The sequence below is a fragment of the Prionailurus bengalensis genome, chromosome D4 (assembly GCF_016509475.1).
Source record: "Prionailurus bengalensis isolate Pbe53 chromosome D4, Fcat_Pben_1.1_paternal_pri, whole genome shotgun sequence".
Classification (NCBI taxonomy): Eukaryota; Metazoa; Chordata; class Mammalia; order Carnivora; family Felidae; genus Prionailurus; species Prionailurus bengalensis.
Genome location: NC_057359.1, coordinates 27,006,603 through 27,027,581, shown reverse-complemented (window position 1 = coordinate 27,027,581; position 20,979 = coordinate 27,006,603). Strand labels below are relative to the sequence as shown.

General features: G+C 40.7%; 1 protein-coding gene across 8 annotated transcripts in view; it reads left to right on the top strand.

The window, feature by feature from the left end:
- The window catches only part of TUT7 (terminal uridylyl transferase 7), a 61,530-nt gene extending 40,866 nt beyond the window's left edge, over positions 1-20,664 (top strand). For 5 of the 8 annotated variants that reach the window (XM_043566579.1, XM_043566582.1, XM_043566583.1 and 2 more), the window contains exons 23-29: positions 2,647-2,694; positions 2,784-2,875; positions 4,491-4,606; positions 5,718-6,043; positions 8,010-8,086; positions 8,445-8,508; positions 19,607-20,664. In XM_043566579.1, the coding sequence (XP_043422514.1) occupies positions 2,647-2,694; positions 2,784-2,875; positions 4,491-4,606; positions 5,718-6,043; positions 8,010-8,086; positions 8,445-8,508; positions 19,607-19,674 (791 nt within the window). In that variant the 3' untranslated portion in view covers positions 19,675-20,664. The remainder of the gene's footprint in view (positions 1-2,646; positions 2,695-2,783; positions 2,876-4,490; positions 4,607-5,717; positions 6,044-8,009; positions 8,087-8,444; positions 8,509-19,606) is intronic. The other 3 variants (XM_043566584.1, XM_043566585.1, XM_043566587.1) reach the window with 2 other exon arrangements.
- The last annotated feature ends 315 nt before the right edge of the window (positions 20,665-20,979 follow it).

The following is a 20,979-nucleotide window of genomic DNA, read 5'->3' as shown; positions in this document are numbered from 1 at the left end:
GTCATATGTCAACGTTTATTTATTTTTGGGACAGAGAGAGACAGAGCATGAACGGGCGAGGGGCAGAGAGAGAGGGAGACACAGAATCGGAAACAGGCTCCAGGCTCTGAGCCATCAGCCCAGAGCCCGACGCGGGGCTCGAACTCACGGACCGCGAGATCGTGACCTGGCTGAAGTCGGACGCTTAACCGACTGCGCCACCCAGGCGCCCCAGGATGTCATATGTCAAAAACAGAACTTTGTCTTAAACCTTTCCATTATCACAGTGGGTCCTTACCGTCTCCAATTGTTCATATATTGTTTTTAATTTTTGAAGTCTCATTATCTTCTAATTTTTACATTCCTTTCAGATGAACCATTAGTAATAGGCTAAGTTAGAAAGAAGACTTTTTTAAAAATTTATTTATTTTGAGAGAGAAAGAGTATGCATGTGAGCACGTGAGTGGAGGAGGGGCAAAGAAAGAGGGAAAATCCCAAGCGGCCCCCTGCACCACCAGCACAGAGCCCAATTTGGGGCTTGGACCCATGAAACTATGAGATCATGACCTGAGCTGAAATCAAGAGCCAGATGCTTAATCAACTGAGCTACCCAGGCACCCTTAGAAGGAAGACTTTTAACCAGCTCTTCTAGAATGGAGGAATTTCAGGGGTGGTGGTGACAGTGATGTTTTTTAGTGTACAGTGGCTTAATATTATAGGATCTCTGCTACATTAAGCAACAACCAAAAATACATGTACAAGTTACCAGAAGAAAATGTGACCAGACCTACTAGGAAGGTAACCTTCTGAAAGCAGTTGTTAGTATAGGGTCAAACTGAGTGAAGGCTTCTACACTCCAGTAACATGCTACTGAGTCTTTATCCCGAACGGTGTGCCCCACTTATTGCACATTAAAAGCATAACAGACAACCAGAAAGATGCCTCATTTTACTTCTTTACTCCTTTTCAAAGATTTTTTTTAATGTTTATTTATTTATTTTGAGAGAGAAAAAGAACGGAGAAGGGCCAGAGAGAGAGAGAGAGAGAGAGAAAATCCCAAGCAGGCTCCACGCTGTCAGTGCAGAGCCCAACATGGGGTTCCATCTCTTGCAGCATGAGATCGTGGCCTGAGCTGAAATCCAAGAGTTGGATACTTAACCAGCTGAGCCATCCGGATGCCCCATCTTTATTCTTTTTGTATATATTGTATGCATGCAGTCCTCCATTTTCTTAATAATCCCCAAAAAGGGTTGGGGTTTTTTTTTCCATTGCTTTTCTTAAATATTTTTAGGCATTTATTGGAAATAATTAAACATTCAAAGCATGAATTATTATGTATGTATGTTTTAAATCATACATAAAATAGTATTTTAAATTAGAAATAGTGCTTTACCTCCATTTATTTCATGAACAAATTTATTCAGATCTCGAATAAATCTTTGACATCAGCATTTTTTCCCATCTTTCCTACCACTTTCTGAGTCATCTAATAAATAATATTCCAGAACCCAACATATATATATACCTACCTAGTGCATTTAAGATGCACACATTTAAGATCATATGGGAGTCCTTCATGAAGCTTTTACTAAAAACTGAGGTCTGAGTAGCATAGGGCAGGTGTGTGTGTGTGTGTGTGTGTGTGTGTGTGTGTGTGTGTGTGTGTCTTAATTTATCTTGTGTTTTATGATCTCCAGGATGACTGATGTGATCCTTAAAATGCTTGTTAGTTAGCAGGAACATCCAGTGCTAAAATGTTTTAAGTCTAGTTGTGACCTCTATATGCCTCCCAAACTAGCACCCTTAGATAATATTCGATTAATAGGTCTTCTCCAAACAATATTTTGTTGTTTAAAGTGAAGCAACTCCTCATAATAGGAAGGAGTCTATAGAGAATCAAACATAAAGTAACACCTTCTTTTCTGATGGACACTTTCGAGAAAACACTTGACTTATATTTAGGAATATATATTACTTAGCTGTATTACACATTTGAAACTCATTAAAAAGGAAGTCATTTAACACAGTTGACTCTTGAACAACATGAGTTTGAACTGCGTGGGTCCACTTAAATGTGAGTTTTTCTCAATAAATACAGTACTGTAGATATATTTTCTCTTATGATTTTCTTAATGTTTTCTTTTTTTTTTTAATGTATTAATTTATTTTGAGACAGAGCAGGGGAGGGGCAGGGAGAGAGAGGGAAAGAGAATCCCAAACAGGCTCTGCACCTGTCAGCACAGAGCCCGACATAGGGCTCGAGCTCACAAACCATGAGATCATGACCCAAGCCGAAACCAAGAGTTGGATGCTTAACCCACTGAGCCACCCAAGTGCCCCGACATATTCTTTGTTTTAGCTTACTTTATTATAAGGATGTAGTATGTAATATATATATAAAATATATGTTAATCAACTATGTTATAGGAAAGGCTGTGGTCAGGTGTAGGCTATTAGTAGTAAGTGTTGTGGGACTCTAAATATGTGTGTGGAATTCTGACCTTGTAGGGGGTTGGTGCTCCTATCATTGTTCAAGGGTCAACTGTACTTTTATTAATGATGAAGTATGTAATACTTCCTCTGTCTTTTATGCACACGTTAATGTATGAATAGTGGCATTTCCTATTTCATTATCTTTTTTGTTCTCATTAATTTGTTTTTATGTAGATCCCTTTGATTTGAATCACAATCTTGGAGCTGGATTATCGAGGAAAAGTAAGTTGCTTTGTTTATAAATGTTAATTGTGGTCCCTTTTCCTTTTTTAATCCATCTAACTGAGCACTTTTAACTCTTTTCTTCTCAGTGACAAATTTTATAATGAAAGCATTTATTAATGGTAGAAGAGTGTTTGGTATTCCAGTCAAAGGATTTCCGAAGGACTACCCGTCAAAAATGGTAAGTGTCCATTGGAAATACCAAAAAACAATTCTGAAAGCCTTTATTAGGGCACCTGGGTGACTCAGTTGGTTAAGCATCTGACTTCAGCTCAGGTCACGATCTCATGGTTCACGAGTTCGAGCCCCGCATCAGGCTCTGTGCTGATAGGTCAGAGCCTGGAGCCTGCTTCAGATTCTTTGTCTCCCTCTCTCTCTCTGCCTCTCCCCCACGCATGCTCTGTCTCTCTCCCAGAAGTGAATAAACATTAAAAAATACTTTTTTTAAGTTTATTTGAAAAATAAATAAAAAGTAAAAGCCTTTATTAAGCACCTAGTTTGTACACATGACTCCAGTAATAAATACTCTTGAAAGTCTGGCGAAGCTAGCCAAGATAAACAGTTGCAATACAAAGTAATCCCTTTACTAATTCCCTTTAGAATCCCTTTTTCTAAACATCCCAGTTCTGAGGCCATTTATCAGGAGAACAGGGAGAAACAGCCACACGTGGAATTTGGGTGGGAAAATAGGCCTTTTGGCGCTGCTGCTTTTCCTTGGTAACACACATAGATGGCACTGCTGTTCCAGCAGCATTCAGCTCTGTGCCAGCCTGTGCCCTCGCACACAGCTAAGGGTCCTCCACCTGCTCATATGAAGTCTAGATCCTTCAGTCTACTTGAGAGTAATGCATCTCTTAGTGGGACCAGGAGAGAGACAGTGTCACTTGTGCTGGCAAGCTCGCTGGCGTCCTATAACCTGATACTCAAGATTTTTATGGGACCAGACTCATTAAAAACAAAGCCAAATTGCACAAAAATTCCCTTCAGTGAGCAAAAACTAGAGGGTTTTCTGTTAAAAATAAATTTTTTTTTCCTTCACTAATTTTCTTTATAAAGACTTTTTAAACGAGCCTGAAGCATATGAGTGTATTAAGAGTATGGGGGTATCCTCAGCACTGGATCGTGTCTGTGCGTCTCGTTTTGGCTAGATATGCCATGGCTGCCCTCTACGCCAAGGCTTCTGAAACTTGATCCAGCAGATCTTCTTGGGGGTTTTGTCCTTGGGGATTCTAATCCAGGGGATTGGGGTAGGGCCCAAGACTTGGATTTCTTACAGGCTCTCAGGTGATGGCCGTGCTCCCTTCCGGTCCTCACCTTAATTTCAGTGGCAAGGAGGCTTCACTCCAGCCATTGTCTTCCCTTCCTTCTGATATGTTTCTCCAAAGCGACAACAAAACAAAGCAACAACACATGGCTCCTTTCTTTTGCTCTATGTAGTCTGTGTAATGCAAATCATAATCCTCAGTTTATTGGGTTCTAGCCTTTTCATTTTATGAGAAAGCGAAGCCTTCTTAGCTGGCCGCGGCTTCCCCCGCGTCCTGGGGAAGCTGACTCACGGGCATGTGTGATGCTCTCGTGTAGAAATGTCCTGGAAAAACAGGCTCCCTTTATGGTTAGGGTGAAACTGTGGGCCGCAGGATGAAAAGGAATAAACCAACATGAAATTTAGGTAAAACTGTCCCTAAGCAGTATAGTAATCGTTATTCAAAAGAAGTTTTCCGATCGATACCTGGTTAGTTGTTGTGTTTTGACCTCATATTAATCGTTCATAGTTTTCTATATGTATGTTCCGCTAGGAATACTTTTTTGATCCAGAAGTGCTAACTGAAGGAGAGCTGGCACCAAATGATAGATGTTGCCGAATTTGTGGGAAAATTGGACACTTCATGAAGGATTGTCCTATGAGGAGAAAGTAAGTCCGTGTTCAAAAGGGGTGGTTCTGTTTTACTTTCTTATTGTACCAATTTTTAAATGAGGTTCTGTTGTAACAGAAAATAAACTTGTGTTAAATCCAGCAGTTCTCAGATAAATGATTTTTTGCAATGAATATGAAGTGATTTAAAACACGCCTTTAAGCACGGATGACCAGAAGTCCCTCGAGTTTCCAGATGACAGTCTTCCAGGCCTGGTCCCCTTTCCTCATTTTGGTCACTGCCCCAGTTGTTACTCAGCCATTCGGTCACCGGCCTCTCCAACAGGGGTGAAAGAAGAGATGAGAAAAGTGAAATGAGTTCCTTCAGGACATCAGTGACACTTCCAGTGTACAGGAACTGAGCTGTACCAGACTCGTCTACAGTTTATTGCCAGATAGGACCCTTCACTTGTATGCAGTTTAACCCTTAATAATTGCTGTGGCGAAGCCGCTCAGTTTGGTCACCATGCTTCTGGTGATGTTTGCAGGAGGGTCGGGGAGGGGGGAGGTTTGGGTTGCTTGCTTGGGACAAACTGTTGTTTTGGGTGGTGTGGTCTTAGCTGGACAACAATACTCATTTAAAAAACATGCTACTTAAAATAAGGCACCATCTAGAATTTGAGGCTCTTATTTAGTAGTTTGGTTTTTTATTGAGATAATAGTCACTGATCACTGATACGACAAGAAAGAAATGTTTTTAACGTTTTAAGAACATAAATCTCCTAACCCTTGTTTCCTTGTGAACTGGAACTTCCATGGCTTAAATTTCTAGTGCCTAGTAAAGAATGGGCCGCAGAATTTCAAGAATTCACCCCAAGGAGAATTCGAGTTTCATCACATCCGTATCACAGTAGGGTACTAACCCAGGGAGTTCCACTAACTGCAAACCCTGGTTTTATGGCACTAGAGTAACTGTGAAAATCAAAAAGAAAACCTACACCATCACCCTGAGGTTGCTTCTTGATAGAGCAGATGGACTTAACATTTGTTAAATTCTTGTTTTTCCCTCTGACACTTTCTGTTTCTGGTCATCTCCCAAACCTGGAGTGCTCTTAATATTTGGTCAGGTGTCTGTCTAGATTTTTCCTACTGGTGTTATATCATCTTCTAGAGTGAGGCGGCGGCGTGATCAGGAAGATACCCTGAACCAAAGATACCCTGAGAACAAAGAGAAGAGGAGCAAAGAGGACAAAGACATTCAGAGCAAGCACACAGAGAGGGACGTGTTGACAAAAGAAGAGAAGCCCGTGCAGTGCACGCCTCAGAAAGCCAAGCCAGTGAGGACAGCTGTCGACCTGGGCAGAGAGAAAATCCTCAGGCCACCAGTGGAAAAATGGAAGAGGCAGGATGACAAAGACTTACGAGAAAAACGTTGTTTTATTTGTGGAAGAGAAGGGCACATTAAAAAGGAATGCCCGCAATTTAAAGGCTCTCCAGGTATGGATACCGGTCATACCTCGATGTTTGCCCTCGCATCTCAAGGGAAATCTCTCTTTTAAAGCCCTTTACTATTTTAGATATATTTATTTCTCTAACAAACCTACTTACTGAGGAAGATTTCGTTTTGAAGAAAGCGAACCCTCCCTCTCCTTTAACCCTGACCCTCTAGATGTCTTAAACTTATTCCCGGTTTCATTTAGAGGCTTATAAAAGTCATTTGGTTGACTTTTCTAAGATGATCAGTGAATGGAAAACCCAGTCATCCCCAGTGCCTAGAAACCCTAGCCTGAGTGACCAGAAAACATGCCGCCGCTTGAGCTTCACTTCTCAGTAGGTGCACTTTGGAAGTGGAAGCACTGATTGGCCGTGGGGGAGGCACAGCAGAATCATGTCAGGACCCCAAGCTGTGGATAGTGAGCCACTTGTACTTCTCTTTACCTGTGTACATGCACATGCCTAGAAAAGGCACTGAAAGGAACTCTGTTACACGGTGACTGGTGGTTCTAACCGCGGAAGAGAGGAGGATGTGACTGTTTTAATACTTTCCTGCGGCGAGCAGAGTTATTCTTACGATGAGGAAAGATAGATGACCAGTCCATACTTGAAAATCATCCATACTTCTTGTCCCTTTGAGTTGTTGTTGGGTCTGCATTGACCCTTTCTATTAAATGGGTAAAGTGTCCACTTTGGGCATCTTTTTAACAGACTGTTAGCAGTGGGGGTACCTTCTGTGTACGTATAAAAAGTTAGGATTTACAGAGCGGTTTACACACCCTCACTTTGTTTCTCCGAACAAACCTGAGAGAGTGGATGGAATCTGATTGGCATAGAAGAGAAACCCGGGGAAGTCATTTTCTAGATTAAAATAGTAACCTTTCATGTTTGTCCTCAATTGCATATGTGTATGGACAGTGGAAAAAAGTCAGCACTGCTGACAATTCCCTTAAAGTACTCTACGGTCATTGTCCCTGGAACACTCGTACCTCTCTTCCGTTTTATTATATCATAGCAGCAATATAGTGTCTCTTTTTTTAAAGACAAGATTTTTAGAGCACTTATTTTTTTTTAAAGGAGCTTTATATGGAAAGTATATTTTTAAATTATTTAATTATTGGTTTGAAAATAGGACTTCAGTGCTTATGGAAGTTACAGCTTGCCCTGCTTCTAAGGAACTCAGACAAATTTAAACTCAAACTCGTTGTGCCCTGACGTGCTACATAGACCAGATCTTTTATGACTATAAGAGTAAATCTATTTAAGAGAAATCAAAATAATAGCCATAGCTAACGTTCACTCAGTCGGGCACTATTTTAAGTACTTTACGCGGGCAGTCTCTTCTGATTTTCTCCCCAGCCCCATGAGATGCGGTATCGATAACCCCAGTTTACAGATGAGGAAACTGGAAACAGCATAGATAAGACGTAATGAAGTTCGACCAGTTATTTTTGTAGACCCTTCTGAAGAACGGGCGGTGTGTGTTTACTAGTAGCACGAAGCACATTATCATCATGCTCCTCTTGGGTACAACACAGAGGTGAAGGGATGCCCCTGCATCCCCCCAGCTTTGATGGGTTTCTTCCTCCCAGTTGGTAGCAAGTTCTACGTTGTCTACTAGTGAAGTTCTCCAGGTAGAGCGGTGCTTCTGGAAGGCTGCAGGGGCAGTAGCAGCAAGTCAAGGAGAGCCAGGGGGATCCTGGGGCAGGGATGGGTAGATAGGAAGGGGGGAGTGGGAGTAGAGAACGGGGCGTTTCCTCCAGCAGCAACTCAGAGTAAATCAGTTGCTTCTTCCTGTCCGAAAATTATGCTGCCCCCTCTCGTTTCTTCAAATACGTTATTTTGTCCACACAGTATACTCAGTGGGAACTTCTGTCACATCCACAGAAAAATGTTCTGTGAAAGTTTGAAAACAGGGCTACTGCTTTCATTTTACAGTGAGAACAAAAAGTGCTAATTTTTTCCTCAGGTATGTCTAAATCAGATTGTGTGTTTGGATCCCCTTCTCCACCTAGTCCCTTGAGACCAACTGGCACATTTGCTCAGGTAAACCTAGCTCAGACCTGAGCAGGAAGCCCTTGGCTCATCTGTCTGTCAGCACGCACTTCCCGAGTGCTAGTCCTCGGCGAGGTGCTGGGCGCCCCAGGCCCTGGCCTCTTCCTTCTGGCTAACGCTCCTGGCTCCTCCCTCAGCACCCCTGCGCCGTGTGTGGTGAGGCTTGCTGTGTGCCGATGGCAGGGGCGCTTCCAGGGCTCCTGAGTCTCTGTCTTGCTTTTCAATTAACTTGCAGAGTTCTGCCTTCCACACGCCTAATTTCAGCCCTCTCTGGATATGGTTACGGTTTTAAGGCTGTTTCAGATGCTCTTCCTTTCGATTTTGTAAACCAGTCTATTTCATTTTTTAGGCAGTGCTTTTACATGAAGACAAAAAGAAACAAAAAACAACCATATTTTTGAGTCCCCAGTCAGGTATGTGGGTTTAAAAAAAAACAAACAAATGTGTGTTATTTTATTTATTGCATAGTTTACCACATGCCTCTTGAGATGCTTCCTTTGAGTATGTGGTTTTAACAGGGACTGGACGTCAGAATCACTTGGGGAACCTTTACAAATACAGCTGCCCTCCCCCCACCCTTCAGAGGTTAGGCTTGAGCCTGTGCTCTAAGGTGGTTCCTATATCATCCCTAAGTAAGAACCATAGCCTTTAATTATTTGTTCCTCTTCCACGCTTTTTGTTTCTGATTTGAAATTGCCACTGTCTTGTCAGCAGTATGTTCTCCTCATGAGACTATCTACCATACACAAAAGTAAGGAAAGAAAGAAATTGTTGGCCTGAACTCCTCTCTCTCTCTCTCTCTCTCTCTCTCTCTCTCCCTCTCCCTCTCTCCCTCCCTCCCTCTCCTTCTCTCGGCTGCATCATTTATTCATTCCTTCAACAAATAGTGATTAAGCCACCACCCCCCTTACCGCCCAGCCTCTAAGCACAGAATATGGGCCTCAACACTGACAATACAGCAGTGGACCAGCCCCTTCTCTCATTTACTCCACATCCTTGTCAGAAGAGAGCTGTAAATATTCCCTATGGCAACAGGTGCTAAGAAACACAAAGCAGGGAAGGGGAAGGGAATGCTGGATAGGACTGTGGCGTCTCTGATGAAGTAACATTTACACAAAGAAATAAAAAGAGGGGCAAGTTAGGGGAAGTTGGAGTTAGACTGTTACCACAGAACGAAAACCACATTGTGCCCCCATGTCACTGAGTGACGTGAGCAGGGAGGGGTGGTAGGCGAGGTCAAGATAGATGGATCTGGATCATGAGGTGCCTTGAGCGCTGGCAGGGATGGCTTTCTCTCTCTCCACGAGATGGACAGCTTTTGGAGGCTTTGGAGCACAGGCGGTATTGTGGGAATTCTGATGGCAAAGGTTCCCGTTGTAAAAGTCTGCTGGGCAGAGGTGAGGGTGGCAACAGAGCCACGAGGAGGCTCCTGCTGGAGCTTAGGGGAGAGCCGGCACTGGCTCACACTCAGGTGGAAGCAGCAGGGGACTCGAGGACTGGTCACGCTCTGGATATTCTGAAGGTGGTGCCAACATGGTCTGTTGCTGGGTTGGATGATTGCATAGGACAGAATGCACCCGAGATGACACTACGATTTTTGGCCTGAGCAACTAGAAGACCAGAAGTGGGACTTCCTGTGCAGAGAAAGAGGAAGAACAGATTTGGGGACAAAGAGTCCAGCCTTAGCCATGTAAATTTGGCCGCTGGGTGTTTGAGTAGAGATGCCAGGTAGCCAATGAGATGTATGAGCTGGGCGTTCAGAGCAGAGGCTTAGGCTGAAGATAGAGACTTGAGTATTGTCAGGGCAGAGATAGTATTTGAAGGCCTGGGTAGGAGTGGAATCACCTCCGAGGTAAACACAGAACAAAAAGAGAAAAGCATTTAGAGGCTCAAAATAAACAAAGGAGACTGACAGAAGACGGTCAGTGAGGGAACAAGTGAGCCGGCTCCTGGAGTCCAGTGGAAAAGGGGCCTCAGAGAAGGGCTTGGCCATGTGTGGGTGCTGCTGCTGGGAAGTCTGGGGCGGTGTAGACTGATCAGTAAGCATTGCATGTGGCAGTGCAGAAGTCACCAGTGAGTCGGAAAAGAGCCCTGCCTCTGGAGTGGAGAGGACAAAAACCTGATTGCAGGGATTTCTGGTGAGAAGCGCTGGAACCAGTCTGGCCAACCAGACCTCCCAGCATCCTTTCCGGCCTGCCAGGCCTGTGGACAGATGCTCAAAGGACGGCAAGATCAGGAGGCTCTGAAGGCCCTTCTGGTGTTCAAGTATGCTTTTGATCCTGAAAGGGAAGGGGAGAAATTGAGGGGTGGTGGGAGGAAAAACAAAGTAACTTTAATATACTGAGACACTTTTTTAGCAAGAAGGGATGAAACTTTAAACTTGATACAAATATTCTGAGTTCTGGCCTGAAGACCCTCTTAGTAACTTTGCCGTGTGTGTGTGTGTGTGTGTGTGTGTGTGTGTGTGTGTGTGTGTGTGTGTTTCAATAAAGTAGGTTTAAAGAAGGGAAATTGTATAAGCAAATAGAGCACGTGTAGTCTTTTTAACTTGATTATATAGTTTCTGAAATTTTAAAACTTCATTGATATAACGACACTTTTGTATGTAGTGTAAAGCAACTCAATATTTTATGCTCAGTCCATATATGTTGTATGTGTAATGTGGGCACACTGTTTTTAGATTGGAGAGTGGCTGTGTTAGTTAGAATGTGAAGAGACAAGCTGTCTCTACCGTCACTGAGAAATAGCGCTCCCGATTCCGGGGCAGCCTTCTGAGCCCCCGCGGTAGAGAGAGTGCCTCCCTGCGCTCACCCACCCAGCCTGAAATAAGCTGGGGCGCAGTGACCCCACCCTGGGAAAGCAAAGAGAGTTCCAGACAAGGAGTGTTTGGTTGTCTCTACTTGGAATGTTGTTAACAAGAGAAAAATAAATGGAATAATGAAATTATTTAGCTACTTCCATTTCTGTCAGGATGGAGATGAAGTATCTCAAGTATATACAGTAATAGGATTAGGCATTTCTTTTTATGCCATGTGAATTTTAGGGTTTTTTGGGTTTTTTTGGTCTGTTTTGTGTAATGATTGTAGAAAACATGTGAAGTGACCTCAAATCTCTTTACGATTACAATTTAAGAGGAATGGGTGTTAGGTTGGTACAGAGGTCAGGTGATTCAAAGAGAAAGAACCAGAAATCTTGAGAGAATTACTCCCCTTACCTAAAAAGGGAATGGTGTGCGAAAAGGTAAAGGACTCAGGAGGCTCTATGAGAAAACGCAGGAGCAGCTGTTTCCAGGGAAGATGTAATTGTTCTCAGTGGAATGCATGGATGTAAAAACAAGAAGAGTTCTAGTGGGAAACCTCCAAAATCAAACAGAAGTGAAATGGGAACGGGGCCCTGTCGTGAGCCAATCTGATGGACAGTGAGAGCAACCACGAAGGACAGAGGAGGAGGGTGACAAGCAGCGTCTGAAAGCCAGATGTGGGAAACAGACCCACTGCCGTTTGTGGGATCACTTCCCATAGATCCTGCGAGAGTTTAAGGGTCACAGAGTTACCGTATGTAAACAAGCCAAAAGAATGTTGTTTTTACGAGATTCAGCCTTGAACAGATACTTCCAGAACATTACACATAGGAAAAATACCGATGCTTGTTTCATCAAGATGCTCCTTTTGCTAAGGTCAGGGTGTTGAAGAACATCACTTCTACAGGCAGATTGCAGGGTGTGATTTCTAGCTCTGTGATCTTGAAAAACCTGCTTAGCCTCTACTTGACTCAGTTTCCTCATCTGTTACAAGGGGATAATCATCCCTGACTTGTAGGGATGTTGAGAAATCCATGTGGAAGCACTTAGGACAGCACCTGTGTGTAGCAAGCAGCGCAGAGGTTTGTAGGGATGGTGATTGCATCAATGCTCCTACACTGCATCCGTCAGCATAGCTCCTGCTGAAGGTTTTTACACATCTTGAATGTAGAAGTTTATTCTGATTTTATAAATTGTTTGTAAGTGGGGGAAGAATACAGATGTTGGACATCTGGACATATACCTGGAAATGGCATTACCAGTTGACAATAAGGATTACTGTAATTATCTTCTGCATAAGACTTGCATATTTATAAACATTTTGAGCAACTGTAAAACTTAAAACTTGCATTTGCTACAGAAGAAAAATTATTACAATAAATATGTCTACTTCATACCAGAAAAAAAAAGAAAACATTAATGGGTGGTTAAAATCGATCTTAATTGAACTCTTCAAGTAAGTATATGATAGCTATTAAGACTTGTCAAATTTACCCACAGTATATTTACCCAAATTATCTATATTATAAATCTGAAATATGTCTCGACTGTAAGTAGTATTAAATTTCCCCAGAGCTGCTCTTTTCCACAGTGCTGAATGTGTGGTGCACGGGTAGCCCCCCAGCGAGCTGCTGGTAGGACAGCCCCTGTTCTCTCCTATTAGCCTTATTGGCCGTAGGCAAGAGCCCGGCTTCTCTGGGCTCCAGGCGTCTCATCTACCAGTGCTGACGGCACCATTTAGCCCATCAGACCCTGAGATTCAAACACCCAGCCCATAATAAGCACTCGGCCAAGTTCTCTTTCCTGACTTTCCATTCCTTTCTACTAGGCTGTATAGAATTCTTAACTCCCAAATGGGAAGAGCGGTGGATGGACAGTTTGGTGAATTCCCGTGTTCTTCACTGTGACTCCCCCCCCCCCCCCCACACACACACCTGCCACAATGCCTTAGATGTCCCGTGAGTCTTGTTGATAAGAGGTGTACACATTTTGAAAGAACAAGGAAAACTAAGTGGGAGAATGGTCAAGAATATGAGCTTTCAGGTCAGACATACTTGAGCTTGAAGTACAGCCCAACCATTTGCTGGCTTACTGAACCTCTGTGCCTCAGTTTCTTTGTTCATAAATTGGGGCTAACACCTCACAGGGCAATTGTAAGGATTAATTTCATCTACAGAAAGCCCTTCACATAGCATCTGGCACATATTATCCCTCAAGTTATCACTGCCTTGTTACTGTTGTAAACAAAACCTGCCCCACTGTTACTTACCTCTTCTAACTTAGAGGACAAATGTATAATGGAAGTTTTTAACAAAAAAACAGGAGTATGTGGAGGTTGTAGAACCATAGCCATCAACTGATTTTTATGCTTAAGTGAATTACTCTGGTTTACATGTAACAATTTATTCAGTATGAGAATCTCAAAAAACTAACATTTTTCTATTCCTTAATCCTCCCCTATTTTGCAAAGAAAATTACATTTCAACAAAAAGAAACTACACCTGTCTCTTCATTTATTCCATTTTAATCTCATGGTTTGAAATCTTAAAAACTGGAGATGTTGTAAGAGATTGGTGGTATCTTTTCTCCCTCATAATGATGTATATATACTAGTATAACTTTTTTCCTTGACCAGAATTTAAAAGCCTACTGAAAAAAAAAAGGGGGGGGTCTTTATGATAAGGGCACCTGGCTGGCTCAGTCAGTAGAGCATGTGACTCTCGATCTCAGAGTTGTAAGTTCAAGTCCCAAAATCTCTTAAAAATCTCCTAAAAAATATAATAACAGAAGTACCTTTGTAAACAATATGGGGAGACCTTATTATTGAGTACAGATCATTCTTTTTGATACCCTTTTTGATATTCCAGTATGTGAATATACCATTATTTATTTAATCCTTCCTTATTAATGGACTAGCTATTTTCAAATATTTGGTATGTCAGTGTCTTCCAGGACTTTTTTTGCTTTAATATTCTTCCCCCAAAATGGAGAAAACCCATACATCTCATATATTTTTAAGTTGATATCTAAATTTTTCATTAGAATTGCAAAGTATATAACGCCCGGGGTCTTTTAAAATAAATATTGACATTTTAAAATAAAACTTCTCAATTAGCCTTAAATGTTTCAAATGAAATTAATATGCTTTTTCATATGAGCTACTATTCATTTACAGCTGTTTATCAGGCAGAAATTTTATATCATTTTACTTTCCTCCTTGAATTCCTTTGTTGTACCTCCATCTTAAAGTGGTATATTTTTATCATATATATTTCAAGCATTTTAGGAGCACCCAGGTGACTCAGTCGGTAGAGCATGCAACTCTTGATCTCAGGGTTATAAGTTCAAGCCCCATGTTGAATATAGAGATTCCTTAAAAATAAAATTTTAAGGGGCGCCTGGGTGGCTCCGTCAGTTAAGCCTCTGACCTCTCAGCCTAGGTCATGATCTGCGGTTCATGAGTTCAAGACCCACATCGTGCTTCTCTGCTGTCAGCGCATAGCCTGCTTCGGATCCTCTGTCCCCCTTTGTCTCTGCCACACTCTCTCTCAAAAATAATAAATAAACGTAAAAAAAATTTTTTTATTAAAATCCTAGAAAAAAAGATTAAAATTCAAGCATTTTATTCATCAGCCTATCCTACTCATCTGTAACAAAAATATTTATACATACATTGGATCGTTATGATCTTTGTCAAAGTATGAAAATTTCTAAATTGAGTTTTGCATTAGAATATATAATTGATCAAATGTTAACAAATTTTCATTAAAAATGACCTTTTTATGGGTGAAAAAACTGTGGGGTTTTTTTGGGGTTTTTTTTGTTTTTTTTTGCACAAGTCAGAGATGGGGCAGAGAGAGAGAATTTTAAGCAGGCTCCATGCTCTGTGTGGAGCCCGACACAGGGCTTGATCCCATGACTGTGAGATCATGACCTGAGCTGAAATCAAGAGTCGGATGCTCAACTAACTGAGCCACTCAGGCGCCCCCCGAAATTTTTATATTCACATGCCAAATGTGACGGCCATTCAGTGAGATAGATGGGAGTTCTCCATGCATTCATGTATTGTTGGATCAGTACTACTTATTGCAGGAATGAAACGATGTTCCTTAACCATTTTTTTTTCCTGAATCTTTTGTTTTTATAGTTGGCAACCGTTGAGAAACCTCAGTAGTCTCTATGATAGGATACTAAAAATAACAGATAACTTTTTCAGGGAATGGAAGATGTTTTACAACAGTGCCACTCAGTTATTGTCATTTCTTTTTAACTAAATGCCCAAAAATTACGTAGTAATGTATCATCAGGAAGTAATTTTTGATGATCACAGCTATCAGTGTAATTTTATGAAAGCTAAAAATTTGGGGGTTTTATTAGAAGCATTCACACTGACCACAGATACCAGCATTTCATCACCCCAGATCCACATACCACATTAATATTTGGATGAGTAGGAGACATGCCACTCTTTTTTAAAGTAGGAGAACTGTGAAGGAAAGACAGGTGTGCCTCCTGAGAACCAGCCCTGAGCCTTGGAACACTGCCGTCAAGTCCCCTCAAGCTCCCTGCCCTCTTGTCCTGTTCCATTGGCTCAGTAATACACGTGCCCGAGTTTCAAGACCACTGTTTATATAAAACTCTATCAGGCACATTTGCCTAGTTACTTCCTCAGGATAAATTCCTAGTCAGAAGAGTGATAGGTTAAAAAGTATGCACGTTTTCACAGTGATGCCAGCAATGCCAAAACGGGATTATTGACAATCCCAGGGAGTCCCTGACAGCCTGTTTCCCCTACTCTCACGTCATGGCAACAGCCCTTTTTGCCAATTGGCTTGTATCCTCCATTGAAGGCTCATATTTTTCATGTTTTCATTTGTATTTCTTCATGTTTCTGTCTCTGTGTTTTTCAACTAGGGTATTCATCTTTGTTTTTTAGCTCTTTCCACATAGAAAGCCATACATGTTTTGTCACATGTTCTGTCCTTCACCGCTACCATCCCAGTTTATTATTCTTTCAGCCTCATTTATGATTCGTTTTGCCACGTAGTCACTTGTTTGGTTTAGTAGTTTCATCTAGCCAACTTTTAGGTCCTTTCAAGTCATGCTTATAGTTTTGTAAATTTCTTGTTCTTGCCCCTCATTACATGAAAGTTCATCCACGTTTTATTTCTAGTGGTTTTACATTTTTACATGCACATTTTTTATATGAAATTTCTTCAGGTTCCAGGAGATGTGTTTTTATATATAGGGGATGTAGTAATAAGACTGTTAGTATTATTCTTAGAAAAGAGTAGTTTGTGAACATTTTGGAGAAAATGTAAAGATACAGATATAAGCCATCTATTAGAGAATGGACTTTATTTTTTTCACATTTTCTTTTCAATCTTTTTTTAATAAAAGATCATTAAGATGGTACAAGTCCCCTTTGACTACCATCCCATACCCACTCCATGCATCGTGTCCCCTCCACCCCAGAGGCATCTGTTATGCATTCAGATGTTCCTCCAGTTCTTTTCTAAACTTGCATATGTAGCTTTTAACGAATGTGTCCTTGGTGATTTGTTTAATTTAAATGATGTATTATACCGTGTAATAAGAATGTTCTACAACCTGCTTTTTCATATCTATTTAATGAAGCAATTTTGAAATTAATATATATTGCTATTTATTCATTTAGTTTTATTTTCTTTCCAGTATTCCATGTATGAATACAGAATATTTTATACATTACCTAGCACATGAGCATTTAGGTTGCATTTGTTTTTTTGTTACTATAAACAGTGCTGTAGTGAACATTCTTTTCTGAGTCTCCTTGAGCATATATGAGCGATTCTATAGTTTTCATACCTAGAAGTCAAACTGTTGAGTCATTACATATGTGCATTTTCAGTTTAGTTAGATATGGTCAATTATTGGTTGAAATAATTGCCACTCCCACCAGCAACGCTGATAGCTGAAAAATACTTTGGTGGTGTTCTCATGTGTATTTTCTAGACTGTGGTGATGTTTTTGTGTATTAAGCAGTTGGAGTTATTCTTCTGTGAATTGCCTGTTCATATCATTAGCCCATCTTACTTGTTTGCTGACCAGTTGGAGTTCTTCTGTGAAGTCTCTGTTCCTATCATTTGCCCATTTTCCTGTTGCATTATTGTTTCCTGATTAATTTGTAAGTGTTCTTCATTTATTCTGAATACTGCTCCTTTATTATATACATTCTATGTATCTTCCTCTAGTATATCTTGTCTTTCTACTTGGGTCTGTTGCCATTCCAGAGTTTTAAATTTTAAGATAATCAAATGATTGACTTTACATGATTAGTTTTCATGGTCATGTGGCTCAGTGATTTTAGGGTCATCTTTAAGAAATTCTTCCTCGGGCACCTGGGTGGCTCAGTCAGTTAAGCGTCCAACTTTGGCTCAGGTCATGATCTCACGGTTCATGGGTTCGAGCGCCTAGAGCCTGCTTCGGATTCTGTGTCTCCCTCTCTCTCTGCTCCTTCCTTCCCTGCTCGTGTTCTGTCTCTCAAAAATAAACATTAAAAAAAATTTTTTTTCAAGAAATTCTTCTCTTATAAGATATCCATCTATATTTTCTTCCAATACCTTTAAAACTTTATTTTTTCTGTTTAGATCTCTAACCCATCTGGATTGTACGTACAGTATGAGGTGTAGTGATATAAACTTTTTGTCCCTTGAATGAAAAGTCGATCCTAGATACTTTGGGCGGTTCAGAATATCAAAGATTTGTTGCCTGTAGATACTCAAGAGGGTATAAATACCACAGGAGAATGCTTTGCTTCTTCCTGATAGCACTCATTTTTCACTATGAGTTGATCATCTAGATGCTATGCTTTGAAAAGTTTGCTTCTGTGGGGCATAAATTTCTATTTGCATACTTAATATGTTTACCTTAGAAAATGTAGATAGTTAAGCAAAATAAAGAAAAAAGAGCCATTTATACCTAATTCTAGAGCATAACTACTATTTAGGTTTTGGAAGTAAAGTCTTCCCATCTTTTTCTATCAATGCACTAATAATGGCTAACATTTATTGAGTACTTTCTGTGTACCAGGTACTGTTTAGTTTTATCTGTATTTTTTTTTAATTTTTTTTTTCCAACGTTTATTTATTTTTGGGACAGAGAGAGACAGAGCATGAACGGGGGTGGGGCAGAGAGAGAGGGAGACACAGAATCGGAAACAGGCTCCAGGCTCTGAGCCATCAGCCCAGAGCCTGACGCGGGGCTCGAACTCACGGAGCGCGAGATCATGACCTGGCTGAAGTCGGACGCTTAACCGACTGCGCCACCCAGGCGCCCCCAGTTTTATCTGTATTAATTGATCTACTCTTCACAATAATCCCAATGCGGATAGATGTAAGGGCCCACATTTGACAGATAAGGAAAATGAGGCACCAAACATGACTGATGGGATTTTTCATTTGTTTTTAATTTTTCATGTTTACGAAAATACTATTCATGTGGTTTTATAACTTTGTATGTTATTAATTGTCCTATGCATACCTCATATTCCATTAGCCATATCACAAGTTTTGGACATTTAAGTTATTTGCATACTTAAGTTATTATTAGGTTTCTATGACTATTCATTTAGCAAAATTCCTACCCACCTCTCTGTCCTGATCTTCCTTCAATTTGGTGACCAAAAATTATTTTAATTTGCATTTCTTTGATCACCCAATGATACTGAATGTTTGTTATATATACTCCTGCTTTTTTTTTCCTCTTCCCAAAAGTGCTTTTCATTTTCCCAGCTGTATGTTGGTGTTCATCTTTTCCCTATTGACTTGTAAATTCTTTAGTAGTAAGCATAGCAAGCCTTTTTCATAGGTAAAGCTTAGGAAACTTCCCCACCCCAAAATTATATAAATATTCACTACTTCTTACACTTTGACTCTCTTCTGTTTAATTCTCAAATTTAATTCATTTGGAATTGTGTGGAGAGGAAGGATATGTTGTAAGAAAAGATACCTAAGCCCCCTTTCTCCCAAAATACTTATTTGACACAGTACCAGTTATTGAACAATCCATACTTTACCTCATTGGTTAAAAATGCAACCCTTGGCATATACTACTTTCTTATATGTAATCACTTAAGAATTTTCAGTTTTCTCATTTCATTGATCTATTTGTTTATGCTCCAGAACAAGACTTATTAACTGTTCTGTAGTATGGTTTTAATTAGTAATCTACATTTCTGTCCTTCTCCTGTAAATATAATAAATGTTCTTTTTTCCTTTTTACATCCGTAAGTTATTGCTAGAATGTGACCATCCACAGGTTCATATCCACAAAGTAGTGATGCAAGATATTTATTTCTAACCAAAGAGTTTTTTGCAATCTGTTCTGTGTGGTTGGAAACAAAGACACTGATCTATGCAAAGCAGGGGTTTTGAAAAGTCCACTGACCTTCTGCACCGATATGGACGTAATGAACACGCCACTATATTAGAATGATGTCACTCTAGCAACTTGCCTGCCTTTAGAAAGAATTTTGACTAGGTGTGTGTTTAATTGATCATGTTCCATACGTGCCCTTTTTATAGCCCTACTCACTCAATCCAAAACAAGTGACCAATACCAGTGTGAAAAGTTTCTGTAAATAATGAATAATAAGAAGTAATCTTATGGCTTTTGTGATAAAGTGAGGCTTGTTTTATTTATGTTGGGTTTTGTTTTTTCCCCCCCTCTAGGTAGCCTTTCCAGTAAATATATGACTCAGGGAAAAGCCTCAGCGAAGAGGACCCAGCAGGAATCATGAGGGAAGGAAAATGCAGCACTCTAAATGGCCACTCAGGCGGTCCCATTCTCTTTGAAATTAGGTTCATTTCACAGGACACAGCAGTGTAGATCAGGCTTCTACTTAACACTCTAGGGAAATGTCAGATTTTTTTTTAACTTAATGAAATTGTTAATGAGGAAAAAAAAATTAATAGAGTCTTAACCTACGACAAATCCCCATAGATATAAGGATTTTAAGAGAAAGCCATGACGTATGTATTTAAGCCAGGTTTTATTTTTTTTTTAAGCCAGGTTTAAAAAAAAAAAAAAAAGCCTAATTGTGGGCCAGTATTCAGTGAATACAATTTCATGGTTTTTAATTCTTTCAGAGCACACTAAAACTGGTGTGCTGATAAACCCCTAGTAAATTACCCCTTTTTTTCCATCTATAAATCCCTTTTTTGTTTTGAAGAGGGGAGATTATATTTATTGTTGTTTACTGAATCCTTGTGTGAAAGCATATCAAATATGTGTGAACTGCTACTACTGTATTTACTACGATTTACAAGCCGATTTCATTGATATTTGTAGAAGTGATGACGCGAACACGAGTACATATTTGTGTGAGCCTTCCGGGGTATGCAGCGCCACTGAGGGGCTTTGGTTTTTTTCCCCCTCTCTAATTTTAAGTTGACATAAAATTACTATGCTCCTACAAATGAAGTAAGGGAAACGAATAGTCCTGTTTGCTGCTAAAAACATTTTCAAAGGAAAAACGACAAAATATAGAAGTGCTTTTTACTTTTTATGATACTCCGAAATTAGGGTGGAGAACTTTTAAAACTCCCTGAAGATGAAAGAGGCCATCTCTGCCAATCACAAGTTTGGTTGGTGGCATTTTGGGGTCTGACTGGAGCCCTCCTGGAACTGTTTCTCTAACTCCACAAGCCCTTCCAGAAGTAGTACGTGGCCAGAACTATGCCTCGGTTTATTTATCATTTTGAAATAAAATCAGAATTTCAACCTGTAATTTTATCCACATTCCTTTCTAGCGAGAGTCCTAATGTCGTGAGGAAACCAGATGGGGAGGGAGGGCAGTACAGAACTGCTCCTCTTCATCTGGCGCCCCCTCTCCTTGTGCTCATGCCAGCTGCTGGTCATCGGCCCCACTGTGCGCCAAGCTCTGGGAACGCGCAGAGGAGAGGCACAGACTTGGGGGGATGGAAACAGAGAAGGACGGAGAGGGTGTTTGCTGGGCAAGCGTTCCCAGGTAGGAGAGGGCTCGGAAAATAAGACATCTGTGAGCCCTTCTTTTCACCTACATATTCCAGTTAAGGAAGAATCC